This window comes from Tetrahymena thermophila, assembly GCF_000189635.1.
Source record: "Tetrahymena thermophila SB210 genomic scaffold scf_8254667, whole genome shotgun sequence".
Lineage (NCBI taxonomy): Eukaryota > Ciliophora > Oligohymenophorea > Hymenostomatida > Tetrahymenidae > Tetrahymena > Tetrahymena thermophila.
This window is the reverse complement of record NW_002476434.1, coordinates 1,710,719-1,725,353: the sequence shown is the minus strand read 5'-3', so window position 1 is coordinate 1,725,353 and position 14,635 is coordinate 1,710,719. Positions and strand designations below refer to the sequence as shown.

General features: G+C 22.7%; 2 protein-coding genes across 2 annotated transcripts; one reads left to right on the top strand and one right to left on the bottom strand. All coding sequences in view use genetic code 6, as the record gives it.

The window, feature by feature from the left end:
- Positions 1-3,566: 3,566 nt before the first annotated feature.
- On the bottom strand, positions 3,567-4,055 carry TTHERM_000037679 (hypothetical protein; the record flags this gene model as incomplete). Its single annotated transcript, XM_012797162.1, has 1 exon — positions 3,567-4,055. The coding sequence occupies one exon, from the start codon at positions 4,053-4,055 to the stop codon at positions 3,567-3,569; it is 489 nt and encodes a 162-aa protein (XP_012652616.1).
- A 3,989-nt stretch (positions 4,056-8,044) lies between these two features.
- Positions 8,045-14,097, top strand: TTHERM_00037650 (transmembrane protein, putative; the record flags this gene model as incomplete). Its single annotated transcript, XM_972072.2, has 4 exons — positions 8,045-8,076; positions 8,130-13,504; positions 13,682-13,771; positions 14,042-14,097. The coding sequence occupies 4 exons, from the start codon at positions 8,045-8,047 to the stop codon at positions 14,095-14,097; spliced, it is 5,553 nt and encodes a 1,850-aa protein (XP_977165.2).
- Positions 14,098-14,635: the final 538 nt, after the last annotated feature.

Genomic DNA, 14,635 nt, shown 5'->3' with positions numbered 1-14,635 from the left:
CTACGATGAATTTGTTTAATAAACTAAAATTGACCTCAATCTTATATATCCTTACTAAAATAATTTAAATGATTATGTTTATATAATTAATGAATATTGATATAAATTAAGAGTATTAACATTTTTTAGTTATAAAATTAATGGTCTAATATTTGATAACTTAATAAGTTAGTGTTAAATATTCAGAAAAAAATATATTTACCTCTAAATAATTTAAAAAACTTTTTAAATTGCTTTAAAGAAATTTAAATCATTTAAAAATATTTTGTTTAATAGATATCTAAGAAAAAATATATAAATAACTCGATGCCTGATCTATCTACTGTTTAATTATTTAAAATTTTTTATCTTTAGTATTGATTAGTATACTATTATTATAAAAATGAAAACAAAAGCAAATTATTTTTATATTTTGTTTTTTTTGAACGTATCATTTAGAATTTGAATGCATATACAATCAAAAATTTGATCATTAATTTTTTAATATTGCGTTTGAAAAAATTAAACTGACTATTTTTTATTTCCATTCAATTTAAATCTCTTCAATTTATTATATTTTGTATCGGGAAAACTAAACTCCTCATTATTTAATTCTTAAATTATTATTGACTGAATAAATAGATTAAGAAAGTGCTCATAAAATATCAAAATTTAATTTAATTATATTTGAATAGTTTTTTTAAAACAAAATTTAAAAAAGGAATTGATCTCCCAAATATGTAATATATCAATTTCTCTCCAAAATTTTAATTTATTTCATTAATAAATTATTAAATTGTAAATTAATTTTTCTATAGCAATTAGTTTTTATCTAAGGTGTCTAACTTTTGTTTTGAAGTATTTAAAAACCATAATTAAATAGTAAAAAAAGCTTTTTAAATAGATCATTTAATTTACCATTCATAATGCTTTATTTACATATTGCTTTTTTGAATTATTTTAAAAGTTAATACAGGTATTCTTAGATTTTGTTTCAATTACTATAAATTTTATAAATAATAAGACTGTAAAGAAGAGTTATTTATTAAATAAAGTACATTTGCAATCAATTTTGTAATTTATTTATCACCAATCAAGAACTTATTTGTATAAAAATTGCTTCAGTAGATTTTATGTTTTTAAATGATAATAATTTATTTATTTATAAATATAGAATACATTTTATGAGTAACAATTTTATTATTTTTTTTATTGCTAAGTTCAAAAAATATTAAAATATTTTTCTTTTAAAATTTAATTTTTATAACTTTATAGATGAGCTTGAAGAATTCTATTTAAAAAGCTTTACAATATAATATGCTAATAATTTAAATGTTTTTGGTTCAAATAAAAACAGTTAGATTAGAAAAGTTAATATAAAAAATAAATAATTAAATGAAGAGATTAGAGTTTAAATATAAGCTAATATTTTTTTTGTATTTTTGCTTTAGAATATCATATTTACAATACAATAAAGTAGTGGGAGACTCTTATTGCTCTTAATATAATTTTGATTAATGAAGTTAGTGTTAAGTTAACTTTTAACTTGACTTGTAATCAAATTCTTGCATTTCAAGTAGTTCTAATTATAACAAATACTACTACATTGATAAAATGAGTGCTTACCTATGTGTCCTTACAGCTATATAGAAAACGCTACTAGTTATACTTGCTCTAAAAATGTGAAGTTTTCTCAATTAAGCAATTTAGTAAATTAATTTAGTTCTACTATTGTAAATAGCTTGACTCAAGTTATTTTATACAAAATCTTAAGATTAGAGCTAATACTATCTAAGCTTGTTTAACTCAACTAGCTTTCAAATAATAGGAAATATTCTCTCCTTTAAATAGCAATTTTAGAGGACTTTCTTTGACTCAATCGAGGACCAATTAATTATTTCTACTATTTCACAAATATCTATTTAGGATGTTAATAACTCGAAACAAAGTGATTTCTATTGATTAAGCTTCCAATTTAAGTAACTCCCACTAAGCCATTTCTATTTATAAAATAACATTGCTTATTAAATATCATTAATTCTTTAAAGATAAGTAAAATATTTTTTTATAAATTTGTCTTAGTGGAATAAAAAGCATACTTATAAAAATCAATTAAATAACTATAGTCAACAAAGTTTTTAGTTATAAAACCCAACGAATAAATATAAAAGATTTCTTCATTTTCTTGTTTTAAATATTTAATTATTTAAAAAATTTTAATTATATAAATTTACTATTTCTAATAGAGCCAATACAGTATCTGTTGTTATTCTTGTATTTTATGAAACGATATTTTAATATATTCTTTGCTTAACTATCTTTTATTTTTCATATTTTATAAAAACTAATCTTTAAAATTTACATGCCTAACACAAAAAAAATAATTTTTATTGTAATTAATAATAAATATTCTTTTATTATCATAGAAAAATTCATTTTAATAAATAATAAATAATTTCTATCAATTTCAAAAAATTCTTTTAAAATCATAGAAAAATTCATTTTAATTAATAATAAATAATTTCGATCAATTTGAAATAATTCTTAAAAAATCATAGAAAAATTTATAAAGAATCCAATGTAATTAATAAGATATTTATCATTAGAAAATACCATAATTTTCAGCATAATTAAGTTCTCTAATTTTTTAAAAGAAAAACAACCTACAATTTTTTTCTAACTTGGATACACAAGCATATATACATATATAAATTATTACAAAACAATTAAACTGGATTTATAATATTAAAATTCATAATAACCAAAGGCAAAAATAATTAAAAAAATACATAATAATGTAAATTTTAGAAGTTATCAAATATTATATGTATCTCAAAATTAAGTTTATTTTTTAGTAAATTCTCAAGCATAGTTAAGCTATTTTGAATTGGATTAATTCTATTTGTTTAACAATAGCTTAAATTATTATATATTATTATCTGAATTATTTTTTCTAATTTCTTCTAAATTATTGTTAATTTCATTAATTAATTCATTAAATGATGATTATCTATCTAATGCATAGATAAATAGGCCACTAAAACACATACAAGGTAATAGTATAAAACCAATACTTAATGCTTTTAAGCTTGTGATATGAATTAATGCTTGAATAAATGAGGCTTTTAAATTTTCTTTATTTAAACTAAAACTGTTTTGAAATGAGCTTTTCTCAGAATTTTATTATAATTCATCAATTTATAATGAAAGTTATTTTTTATCTATAATATTATAATATCCATCATGTATTGTTGTTAATTCTAAAAAGAGATATAGACAACTAATTATTATGAAGTGAAGTAAAATATTTTTGTATTGCTTTGTCTTTGTGGATTTCAAAGCAGACTTAAAAAGGTCAATTAAATCCTTATATTCAACAAAGCCTTTAGTTATAAAACTGAACAAAGAAAAAAAAGAAATTTCTTTATTTCCTTGAATAAAATATTCAATTTTTTCTTTTGAGTCAAATAACTTCAATTCTGTCAGGTTACTCTCTTCTTATAGAGCTAATACAGTTGCAGTTGTTATTGTTTTTATTTCATGAAACGATATTCTAATATCTCCTTTGCTTAATTATTTATTGTTCTTCATAATGTAAATATACTAATCTTTAATTTCTACATGTCTCCCTGAAAAAATTAGCTTTTCTAGTGGGTTTTCAGTTGCTTCAATTTCAAGAGAGCTTTAATCAGATTCTTTAATTATATTATTTTGTTTTATCTCTTTTTACTATTTTATTTATGAAATAACATTCTAAATATGAGCATCATCTATTTATCGCCTAACTGAATTATTTTGAGATAATTAAATTAGTAAAGGAGAAGTGAGCTTTTATTCTTCCAATAAAATATCTCCATTTGTTGCAACTTTGCTCTCAAGATATGGCTAATCGGATATGGTGTAAATATTTTCAAATAATCTCGAGTCATGCCATTTGCAGTTTAATTTATGATAAAATGAAAAGTTATGAAAAACTTCTACTTAGCGATATAAACCTAAAAATCCAAGGCTAGAAGAAGAAATTTTAAACAAATCATCATTGGCTAATTTTCTATTTTAATAATCAATTTTGCCATAAGTATAAATTAATTGGTTTTAAGTATTTCTTTGTAGATTAGTCTCTATAGGAATCGAATTCATAATTTTATTCTTAAGACATTTTATTATTCTTTGATAATTAAATTATTTCAAGACTTTCAATGAAGAATATGCTAAAAAAGGATAAAATATAATACTTTGTATTAAACAAAATGAAAACTATTTTTAATTTTATAAGTAAAAATACTTATTAGCAAGTTCCTAATAATTATAATCCATTTGACGTTGTTTATTTCTTTATGAGTATGCAAAATTAAATTTTGAATTTAGATTATCAAAAATAAATTAAAATTTCAAATAATTTTTTATTTGTTTTCTAGAATAATCTAAAAATTAAAGTAGAAAACAGAAATAATTAGGTTTTATTTTTTAATTTATTTTCAAAAAAAAAAATTATCTAGAATAATCTAATCATAAAACCAGAAAACTGAAAATTACTTTTTCTATTTCTAATATTTTTTAAGAAAAATGATTTATTTAATAAAATTTTATATGTTTTATTTATTATTAAAAAAAATCTAAATTTAAAGTAATATTTGATAGTAATTTATTACCTAAAGTTACTAAAAAATAAATAATAGATTGTAATCAATCAGTGGTATTTATTAGTAATAATAGAGCTCAAAATAATTTAATGTATCTAAAAATAAAAATATGATATTTAGCAGCTATTTAATATCAGAGTTCAAAAGCTAATAGAATTAATTTTCTAAATAAAGATTTTGCAAATTATTTTTTGATTTTAATGTTTCATTATTTATAATGTAAATTTTTATAGTTATTTATACAACTCTAATTTTCGATATTTACTTCATTTTCACATTTATTAATAAACCTTTTCAAGTTGAGTATTATAAAAAAATAAAAAATAGTCAATTTTCCATTCTTTATAGAATGAAATGAAACACTTATTAGTAGAAGAATCTACTAATAAATATTTAAAAATAAGACTTTTTGAATCTAAAACTAATTACTGTAATTATATACTGTATTCCATTTTTAAAGTTTGCTTAAGGCTTATGAAGTAAACCAAAACTTGAGTTTTTTAAACTGTTTTTTTTCCAGCCTCTTATCTTAATGCCCTCAATCAATATACCTTAGTTTATCAAGATTGATGGTATTTAAATTTGAAATTTTGCATCTATTATATTCTATAGTTGATGATACATTGAAATAATAGCTTTATCAGTTATGTATAAATTCAAAACAGCCATTTTAAAATATATGAATGAAAAATTAACTTTTTTACAAATTAAATTGAATGAATTTATTTTTTTCAAACTAAAATAAATAAAATATATTTGAAATATCATCTTTCTTATTGATTATTTAAAGATATTTTTCCAAAAGATAAACAATTCATTAAGATATTGAACCTTAAATTTAGAGTTTAAAGTAAAATTATTTATTCTAACATTTAAAAACTTAATAACATATACTAAAAGTAAGAAAGTTTATGCAAGATAAAATAATGAAATACTTTATATTTAAAATTATAATTTTTTTATTTTAAGTAATTGTACATCACTTGCATAAATTAAAATAATATTTTTTAAATTACCAAATATAATTTTTTAATAACTTTTTATTAACAAATTTAAAAAATAAATTTTATTTACTTGATTAATTCCAACCCATTTTTTTGTATTAATAATTAATTTAAATCTAAGTAATAGATACTAATGTATCATAGAGGTAATATAAATTAGCTTTAAATTTAGTATTTATCAATAAAAAAAAATGTTAATATTTAGATTTTCAATAAGTTAACATTTAAATTTAAATTATAATCTATTTTTTTAAATAAAATAAAATATTTGGGTTACATTACTTTAAATTAAATTATAGAATTTTTATTTCAATTAAATTATTAAATTAGTCCTTAAAATTTTTTATTAGTATCAATAACTTTATTTGATAAAAGTGCTAATTTCATGGATTTTAAAGTATGAAAGAGGATCTAATGTAAAGCAATCTTTTTGATACATTTAATAAATTATTATACTTATGTATATTTATGATAAATATTTATAAAAACAATAATTTAGTAAATTATAAAAATAATTTATGAAAACTTAAATTATTTTGAAATTATATGGTCATATGCAAATTACATTATTTTAAAATTTATTTAAATACTTTCAAAGCTTACAGATATAAAAAAGAAGATAAGCTAGATGTGTCAAAAATTAGATAAATATAAAAGAATTGTTTGCATTTACAATACGTTTTTATTTTGTTATTATTTTTTATGCAAATTTATTGGTAAAAATTATATTTAATTTTATTAAGAAAAAATAGTTAATTACAACAAAATATGACAAAAATATATTACATAAAAAAAAGAGAAAGAGTACTGTATACATTTTAGAAATAAAATAGGAATCACTAAAGAATAAAATTAATCTAATTAACTTTTGTTTTTATAACTTTAAATAGATGAAGTTGATAGCATGAAATACTACTAATTCTTTTATAAATATTTGATATGGATATTTGAACTATTTAGAAGGTAAATGAATCATAATATTTGCATAATTATCAAAAGAAAACGAAAAAGATTTAAGCTATTTGAACCAAATTATTTTTTTCATTTTTAGATCAATATCTTTTCTTTCTCTTTTAATAAATAACATTCTGATTTTTAATTATGTTATTTCCTCCATTAACCTTTTCATGACTTAACAAAAATGAGATACAATTAAATTCTAAATGAAATTCTTTATCATTCAACTACTAAAATTACATTTTTGCTTATTACTTTTGAGTTTTTAATTTATTTGTCATAAAAATAATAAAAAAATGTTTATTTTTAAACATATATTTTTTTCTATTAATTTTCATTAAACTATCAGTCTCGATAAGTTATTTTTAAAGCAAGAGTATACATTTTACAATCCATAAAACTGTAGTATTTATTCTAAAAGCTTTATACATTTAAATTATTTAGTTAGCATTCAAGGTATTAGACTTTTGAATGTTTTAAAACAAATTTTTGTGTAAAGTATTAGTAATTAATTGTTCATGGGCATATTACATTGAAATTAAAAATTAATTTTTTATAGTACTAAATCATGTTTTTAAATAGTGGGGGAATTTATTCAAAAACAACCACAAAAAAATTATGTTACAGTAAATACATATAAGATTAAACATTAAAACAAAATCTAATAAAAAGTGAATTTTTAATTAAATTGGCTCAAAGACTTTTTGAATGAACTATAATACTTACTAGATGAGTGCATTTTTATGATAATCAATTTTCTTTTTGAATACATTTCTAAAAAATAAAAATTGATCAAAAAGCAAATTAAATATATATAAATAATCAGAAGTCTATTTTTATGAAAGTAACTGTTCCATAATTTTTATATGGACGCAATTGTCTATGCTTCACATATATGTTATTAGGTTATTAAAAATGTTATTAAAATAAAATATTTTAATTATTTTATTTAAATTAAAAGGTAACATAATTTTATTAGGATATCTTAGGCTTGTATTTGCAACTCCTGAAAGTGAAAAAGACTTACAAATTTAAGTCTTAGACTCAGAATTCAGTTCTAAAATAAATTAATTGCATATAAATGAAAAAATTTAAGTTGAATCCGATGATATAAATTATGTCAAGCTTTATATCAGTCAAGCTAAAATAACTCTCTCTCCTTAAATATCTTTTGAATATACTATTTAATTTAATCATGCTCTTTCATTCTATTTGTATTTTCAACTTATTTCTCAAAAGTCTACTTTCCTAATTGTTTTTTTCCTAATTTAAAATAGAAAATTCGCAAGATAAATATAAATATAAACAAACTTTTAAAGCTTAGTAAATGTTTAGAAAGACAAATTAAAATAAATTTAACAATTTAAATTGACTTTTTGTAGAGCAAACGACTTGTAAGATCACTAAATTATTATAATTATAAAAATTAATTCTCCATATATTATCAAGTAACTAACGGAAATGTTTTAAACCCAAAGAATAGACTCGATAAAGTAAAAATTTTATTAAATTTAATATAAGCTAAATAAATTTGATATATAATTAGAATTACTTTAATCACCAGATAAATATCAACTAATACTGAAATTTAATAATAATGCGGAAATTCTTATGATTATTATTAATAAGAATATTAACTTGAAGAACTTCATTAAAAAAATAACATTATCTTCTATCCTAAGCTTAAATAAACAAGAATCCTTAATGGGTATGGAGGAGGAGGATAGTGGGGTGGAAATGGTGGAGGAGGAAACTGGGGAGGAAATAATTAATGTCCTAATGGTTGCAACTGTTAAAGATGGAAGGAATGCACTTCATGTTAATCAGGCTTTTATAATGATAATTAATAGTCAAGAGGTAGGCGTTCCCAAACATATAGCTGCTAATAATGCGATCAATCTTGTTAGGAATGTTAAGGAGGATCTAAATAAGATTGTACTTCTTGCAAATAAAATTTATTCCTTGCTTAAGATGGTTCATGCTAAACTTGCAATACTGCTTAGGGTTATTATATTAGTGATGGAAAGTGTTTAAAATGTGATAATAATTGCTTAACTTGCTAGGCTTAAAGCACTACTTGTATTTCTTGCAAGAGCCCTCAAATTTTAAATTTGTCATCTCAATGTGTAAATTGTGATTAAAATAATGGATATTTTGTTTCGCCTTAAAATATTTGTAATCCTTGTGATGCCTCGTGTCTAACATGCAGTGGACCTAACAAAACAGACTGTAATAGCTGTAAAACAAATTTTATTTTATCAAATAAACAGTGCATAACATGCGATACTACTAATGGTAATTATTTAAATAATGGCTAATGTACTAAATGTGACCCTAGTTGCAAAACATGTAATGGATCTAATAAAAATAATTGCATTACTTGTCAATTAAATACCTATTTAAGAACAGACAATACTTGTTAAGCATGTGATGTTTAAAACGGATACTATTTAACAAGCTCTAGTATATGTAAATAGTGCAATTCTAGTTGTAAAAAATGTAATGGAGATAACTCAAACAACTGCCTCTCTTGTTACCCTAACAATTATTTAAAAAATGATGGCACATGCTCTGACTGTACTGATTCTAAATATTTTAAAGATTAAACTTAAATGAAATGCCTTCCTTGTGATCCATCTTGCTTAACTTGTTCTAACTCAAATAGCAATAGCTGTCTTAGCTGTCCTTCAGGAAAATATCTATATCCTGATAACTCTTGTTAAGACTGCTAAACTTCAAATGGATATTATATAGATACCAAAACTAATCCGAGCATCCCTCGTTGTTAAAAATGTTTTTCCACATGTTAAGCTTGTGTAGATGCTGGATAAAGCTCTTGTACTGCTTGTAAACCCTCATATTTGAGAATGAATCCATATTCTGGAACAAACTTTAAATGTATTTAATGCAATACTTCATTAGGTTAATATACTACTTCATCAGGTGGAACCCAAACAGATTGTTTCAATTGCCATTCTTCTTGTAAAACTTGCACAGATGGAAATAATAAATCATGTACAACCTGTGCTGATGGTTTGTATTTTGTCTAATCAGGAATGGATAAATTATGTTAGAGCTGCCAAATTAATGGTTAATAGTTTGTTGATTCAAATTTTTTTTGCTAAAATTGTAGTAGCCAATGTTTAAAATGTTAAGGTAATGCTAATACTTGCACTGATTGCTAGGATGGGTAATACCTTAAGAAACTAGACAATACTTGTGGATCTTGTGGGGATGGATTTTATATAAATGGATCTTTTTGTCTAAAATGCGATAGTTCTTGTAAAACATGCAACGGAGATAAATAAAATAATTGCTTATCTTGCAGTGGATCTTTAAATTTAAATTCAATTAATTAATGTGTAGATTAATGTCCGGAGGGAACTTTCGCATTAAGTAATGTCTGCTAAGCTTGTGATCCTTCATGTGCTACATGCTCTTAAGCTGGAAAATGCAGCACCTGTCCTGATGGATAATATATTTTTAATGATGCTTTATGTTAAACATGTCCTTCTAATTATTATGGAGACAATGCTAGTAAAAGCTGTAAACCATGTGATTCTTCTTGTTTAACATGCAATGGACCTAGTAGTTCAAACTGTTTGTCTTGTCCAGGTGATATAACCTTATAGTCAGGAACTTGCACATCTTAGTGTCCTAGCAAATATATTTAGAAGAATAATTAATGCCTACAATGTGATATTTCTTGTAATTCATGCTTTGATGTTGATGAATATAGTTGTATCAGCTGCAGTAATTCTAACTATGCTTTCTTGCAAGATAAAGGTGGAAAGAAAAAGTGTGTAGATTGCTCCCAGTAAAGTTATTATTTTAAATAGGGAAATGATTGCTTACCTTGTCATCCAACTTGTTTGACTTGCAATCGTCAAAATGACCCTAATAAATGTTTAAGCTGCCCAATTGGTAAGTTTTTTCAGAAAGATGATTAAAGCTGTTCTGATTGCACTAAACGTGGCTATTATAAGAGTTCTTCTTTATGTTTAAAATGTCCTATTAATTGCGATAAATGTAGTGTTTAAGGATCTAATTTAATTTGTGACTTATGCTCAAATCCTTATATTAGAGATTAAACCCTTACTCAATGTGTATTATGCTCTGGTGACATCTCATTTTACTACTCTCCAGATGATAAAATCTGTAAAAAATGTGATAGTTCTTGCAAAACTTGTATAGGAGGAAAAGATACTGATTGTTAATCTTGTTTTAATGGAATGAATTTGTTAATTTCAGAAAAAAGATGTATTGTATGCGGAGATGGTTATTTTATTAATTCCCCTGGTAAATGTTCAGCCTGTATCTAAAATTGTAGATAATGCAATGATTAAAGTACTTGTTAAGTTTGTAATACAAGTAATTCTCAACCTATTTACTTAGATGAAAACAAACAATGTGTAAGTAGTTGTGACTAAAATGGAGGATACTTTATTTAGAATGATGGAGTTTTAAAATGTTTAAAATGTGATACTGATTGCTAATAATGCCAAAGCAAAAATTTGTGTAAAAAATGTATGAACAATACCTCTCTTATTTTGCAAACAAATAATGTTGATGTTAAATGTGGAGTATGTAATTAAAATAATTATATTGATCCATAGGATTAGTTTTGCAAAAAATGTGATTCAAGTTGCTTAACTTGCTCAGGTCCTCTAAGCACTGACTGTTTAACATGTGACTAATCATAAAATCTCTATAAATAGCCTGATAATTCTTGTAGCACTTGCACAGGAAATTTTAAGATTGTAGGATAAAATTGTGTATAATGTGATCCGAAATGTAACGGATGTGATTCTACTGGCTGCAAAAGTTGTGCTTCTGGTTTTTATTTTGTTGAAGGTTCTAAACAATGCAATACTTGTGACATTTAAAATGGCAAGTTTATTTAGAATAGTTTAACATGTATAAGTTGCAATTCAAAATGTAAAACATGTTCAGGACCTAGTGAATCAGATTGTATACTCTGTAATGGATAATTAACTAGAGATATAAACAATTAATGTGTTGTTTGCAATGTTGATAATGGTTTTTATATTGATAGTATTAATTAGAGATGCCTTCCATGTGCTCAAAATTGTAAAAAATGCACTGGTCCAAGTATAGGCGAATGCACTCAGTGTGCAAAAGATCTTTATTTAAGTAACGATAATGCAGGAAATTAAGTATGTTAAGAATGCAATATTTAGAATGGATATTTTATTAGTATAAATAAATGCCTTAAATGCGACTCAAGCTGTAAAACTTGTAATGGAACTTCATCAAGTGAGTGTTTAACATGCTTTACTGGATATTTCATCATAGGAAGTAATAAAAGCTGTGTATAATGTCCTACAGAAGACTAAAATAATATCATTCGAGGAAGGTACTCATAAAATTGTGAATAATATGAGATTGTTTGTTAGTAAAGTATACGTTCTGGGAATTATGTTTTACTACAGAAGTGTAATAAATGTAAATAAGATTACATATTATAGGAAGATCCTAATGCATGCATATCTGGCTGTAATGACATTGGAGAAAATCTTGTCTTTAATACAGTTACAAAATAATGTGAATGCTAATCTTAGATGTATTATTATAATATTCCTAATAAAGCTAATTAACAAATATAATCAATTTTTTGTTCCTAATAACCTATCGATGGATATTTTTGTAATTAAAATAAGAAGTGCTATTAATGCAACAGCAATTGTAAAGTGTGTTAAAGTCGTTTCTCTTGTAGCTAATGTGAAAGCTAGTATTATTTGTGGCAAGGCTAATGCATTTAAAAGTGTGAAGATAGTCAAGGTTTGATAGTTAATAGTGATAATTCTTTGACTCCTTCAAACTTATGTATCTGTAAATAAGGATACGTCTTGAGGGAATAAGATAAGATCTGTGTTTTAAAGCTCTAAATTATTTCTTTGAAACTGACAATATAAAATGACAACAATTTACTAACAATAACTTTAAATAGAGCTCCCTTTAATGATGAGTCTTAGGACCTAAAACTTCTAATAGATCCATAAACAATGAAGTTGAGCTAAGACTATTTTATAAAAAGCATGAGTATTATTGATAACAAAATTTATTATGAGATTTAAGTTACTTAGAACAGAAAAATCAATACAATTTAAGTAACACTTAATAAACAAATAAATACTTTATCGCTTAGTAACACAATTCTCACAACAGAAGAGTTTAATAAAAGCAACCAATCTTCCTAGCAAAGAAATTAAAATATTAATGATGCTTCCTAAATACTTGTTCCTGATAGTGGTTCAGCATAGAAAGTTATTTCTATTTTCAAAGATTTTTAAATCTTAATTATTCTTTCTCACTTTTTATAGGTCTTAGGACCTATAGCTATGTTCAAAGACAATATACCATAATCGATATACACCTACTCCTTACTCGGTGATTCTTTTATATTTGAAGCTATTCCTTCCTTCCAAGAAGTCAATTGCTAAATAAGTTCAGAATCTACTACAAACTAATCAAATAATGACAACTAATCTGAATAATATGATTCTGATTAATTAAAAATTCTAACTCAGTTTGGATTGTAAAAGTTTTTGTACTCAAACTTTTTATTTCCACACTTATCTCTTGTTTTATGCACAGTATTAGTGTTTTTAAATTTGTTTGCTAGAGCTATAATGAAGGGTAAATAATACACTATGCAAATAGTAAATATTCTTCTTAATGTTATGTCAAATCTCAATTAAGGATATATTACACCTACAATATTCAGTATATATTTTTCTCTATAATTTAGCGAAAGCAGAGGATTAGCTGTCTTTTAAGCTTTTATTCATTTGTTCTTTTTTATTGAAATCACCTATATCTTGTTCAAAAAAGATAATGAATATATCGAAAATCACATTCCTAATTTTTTAGTTAACATAAACTTCAAAGCAAAAGGCAGTAAATCATACATACTAATAAGCTATGCTAAAAAATATTTTGTGGTTCTAATTTTTCTAACCCTTTCAAAAAATGTTGTAACATCATGCATAATTATATCTATAACCTTTTTTTTATAAGGCATCTATATTCTTTACTATAGATTTTTTTAATATTCTTTCATTTCCTATTATAAAGTGTTCTAAGAGTTTAGCGTTGGAATAACTTTTGTTATGATTTCAATCACTAGCAAGAAATACACTGAAATTATGGGAAGTACAACGATAAGTAATGAAGATCTAAGCAGTATAGAGAAATAAAGTGTTATAATATTATTTATGCTTTTGGCTTGTCTAGGGATAAGCTTGATTCTTTTTTTGATCCGTTTATTTATATCCCTACTTTAAGTTTTCAGATAAATTAAAGCCTTCTTTAAAAAGAGATCAAATAGCTCATTATTAAGCTTATAAAATGAATAAATGTTATAAGAAATTTTCCAAACCAATCAAAAAAATAAATTTCCTACAATAAAATATATCAAATAATAAAAATATGTAGAACTTTAACATACAAAATAAGTGAATCTAGTATCTTTTTAAGATACACATAATTGAAACACATATAACAAAAATTTTTACTTCTAAAATCTTTAACAAATTATATTCAATCTATCTTAATATTACATTTTATAATTAAATTTTATTTAAAATGTTTTTTCGTTCTATAAAAATCAGTAATATTCTAAATAAATCATAAAAAATATTTTTTTTATATTTGATAAAATTTTCAAGATAAATGACGCTAAAAATAGTAGTAAAACCACTTAAATTAAAATTAAATAATATTTTAAAGCTTTTAAAATAAATTTAAATTTTTAATTACCAAAAAAAATGAATTAATAACAAATCTTAAGTCAAACATTAAAAATATATATTAAAAATTAATTAAAATTAAATTTTATAAATTTTCTTTTAATTTTTATTTTCAGCAATATTTAAAAACTTAATATCAAATACATTTCTTTTGAAATTTAGATTCGATTATGACTTAAATTTAAAGATAAAGTTTAGAATTGATATTTATCTACTCTAAAATAAAAAGAAGCTTAAAAATTCATTTATTTCATAGTTTTTTTTTAAATTTATTTTTACT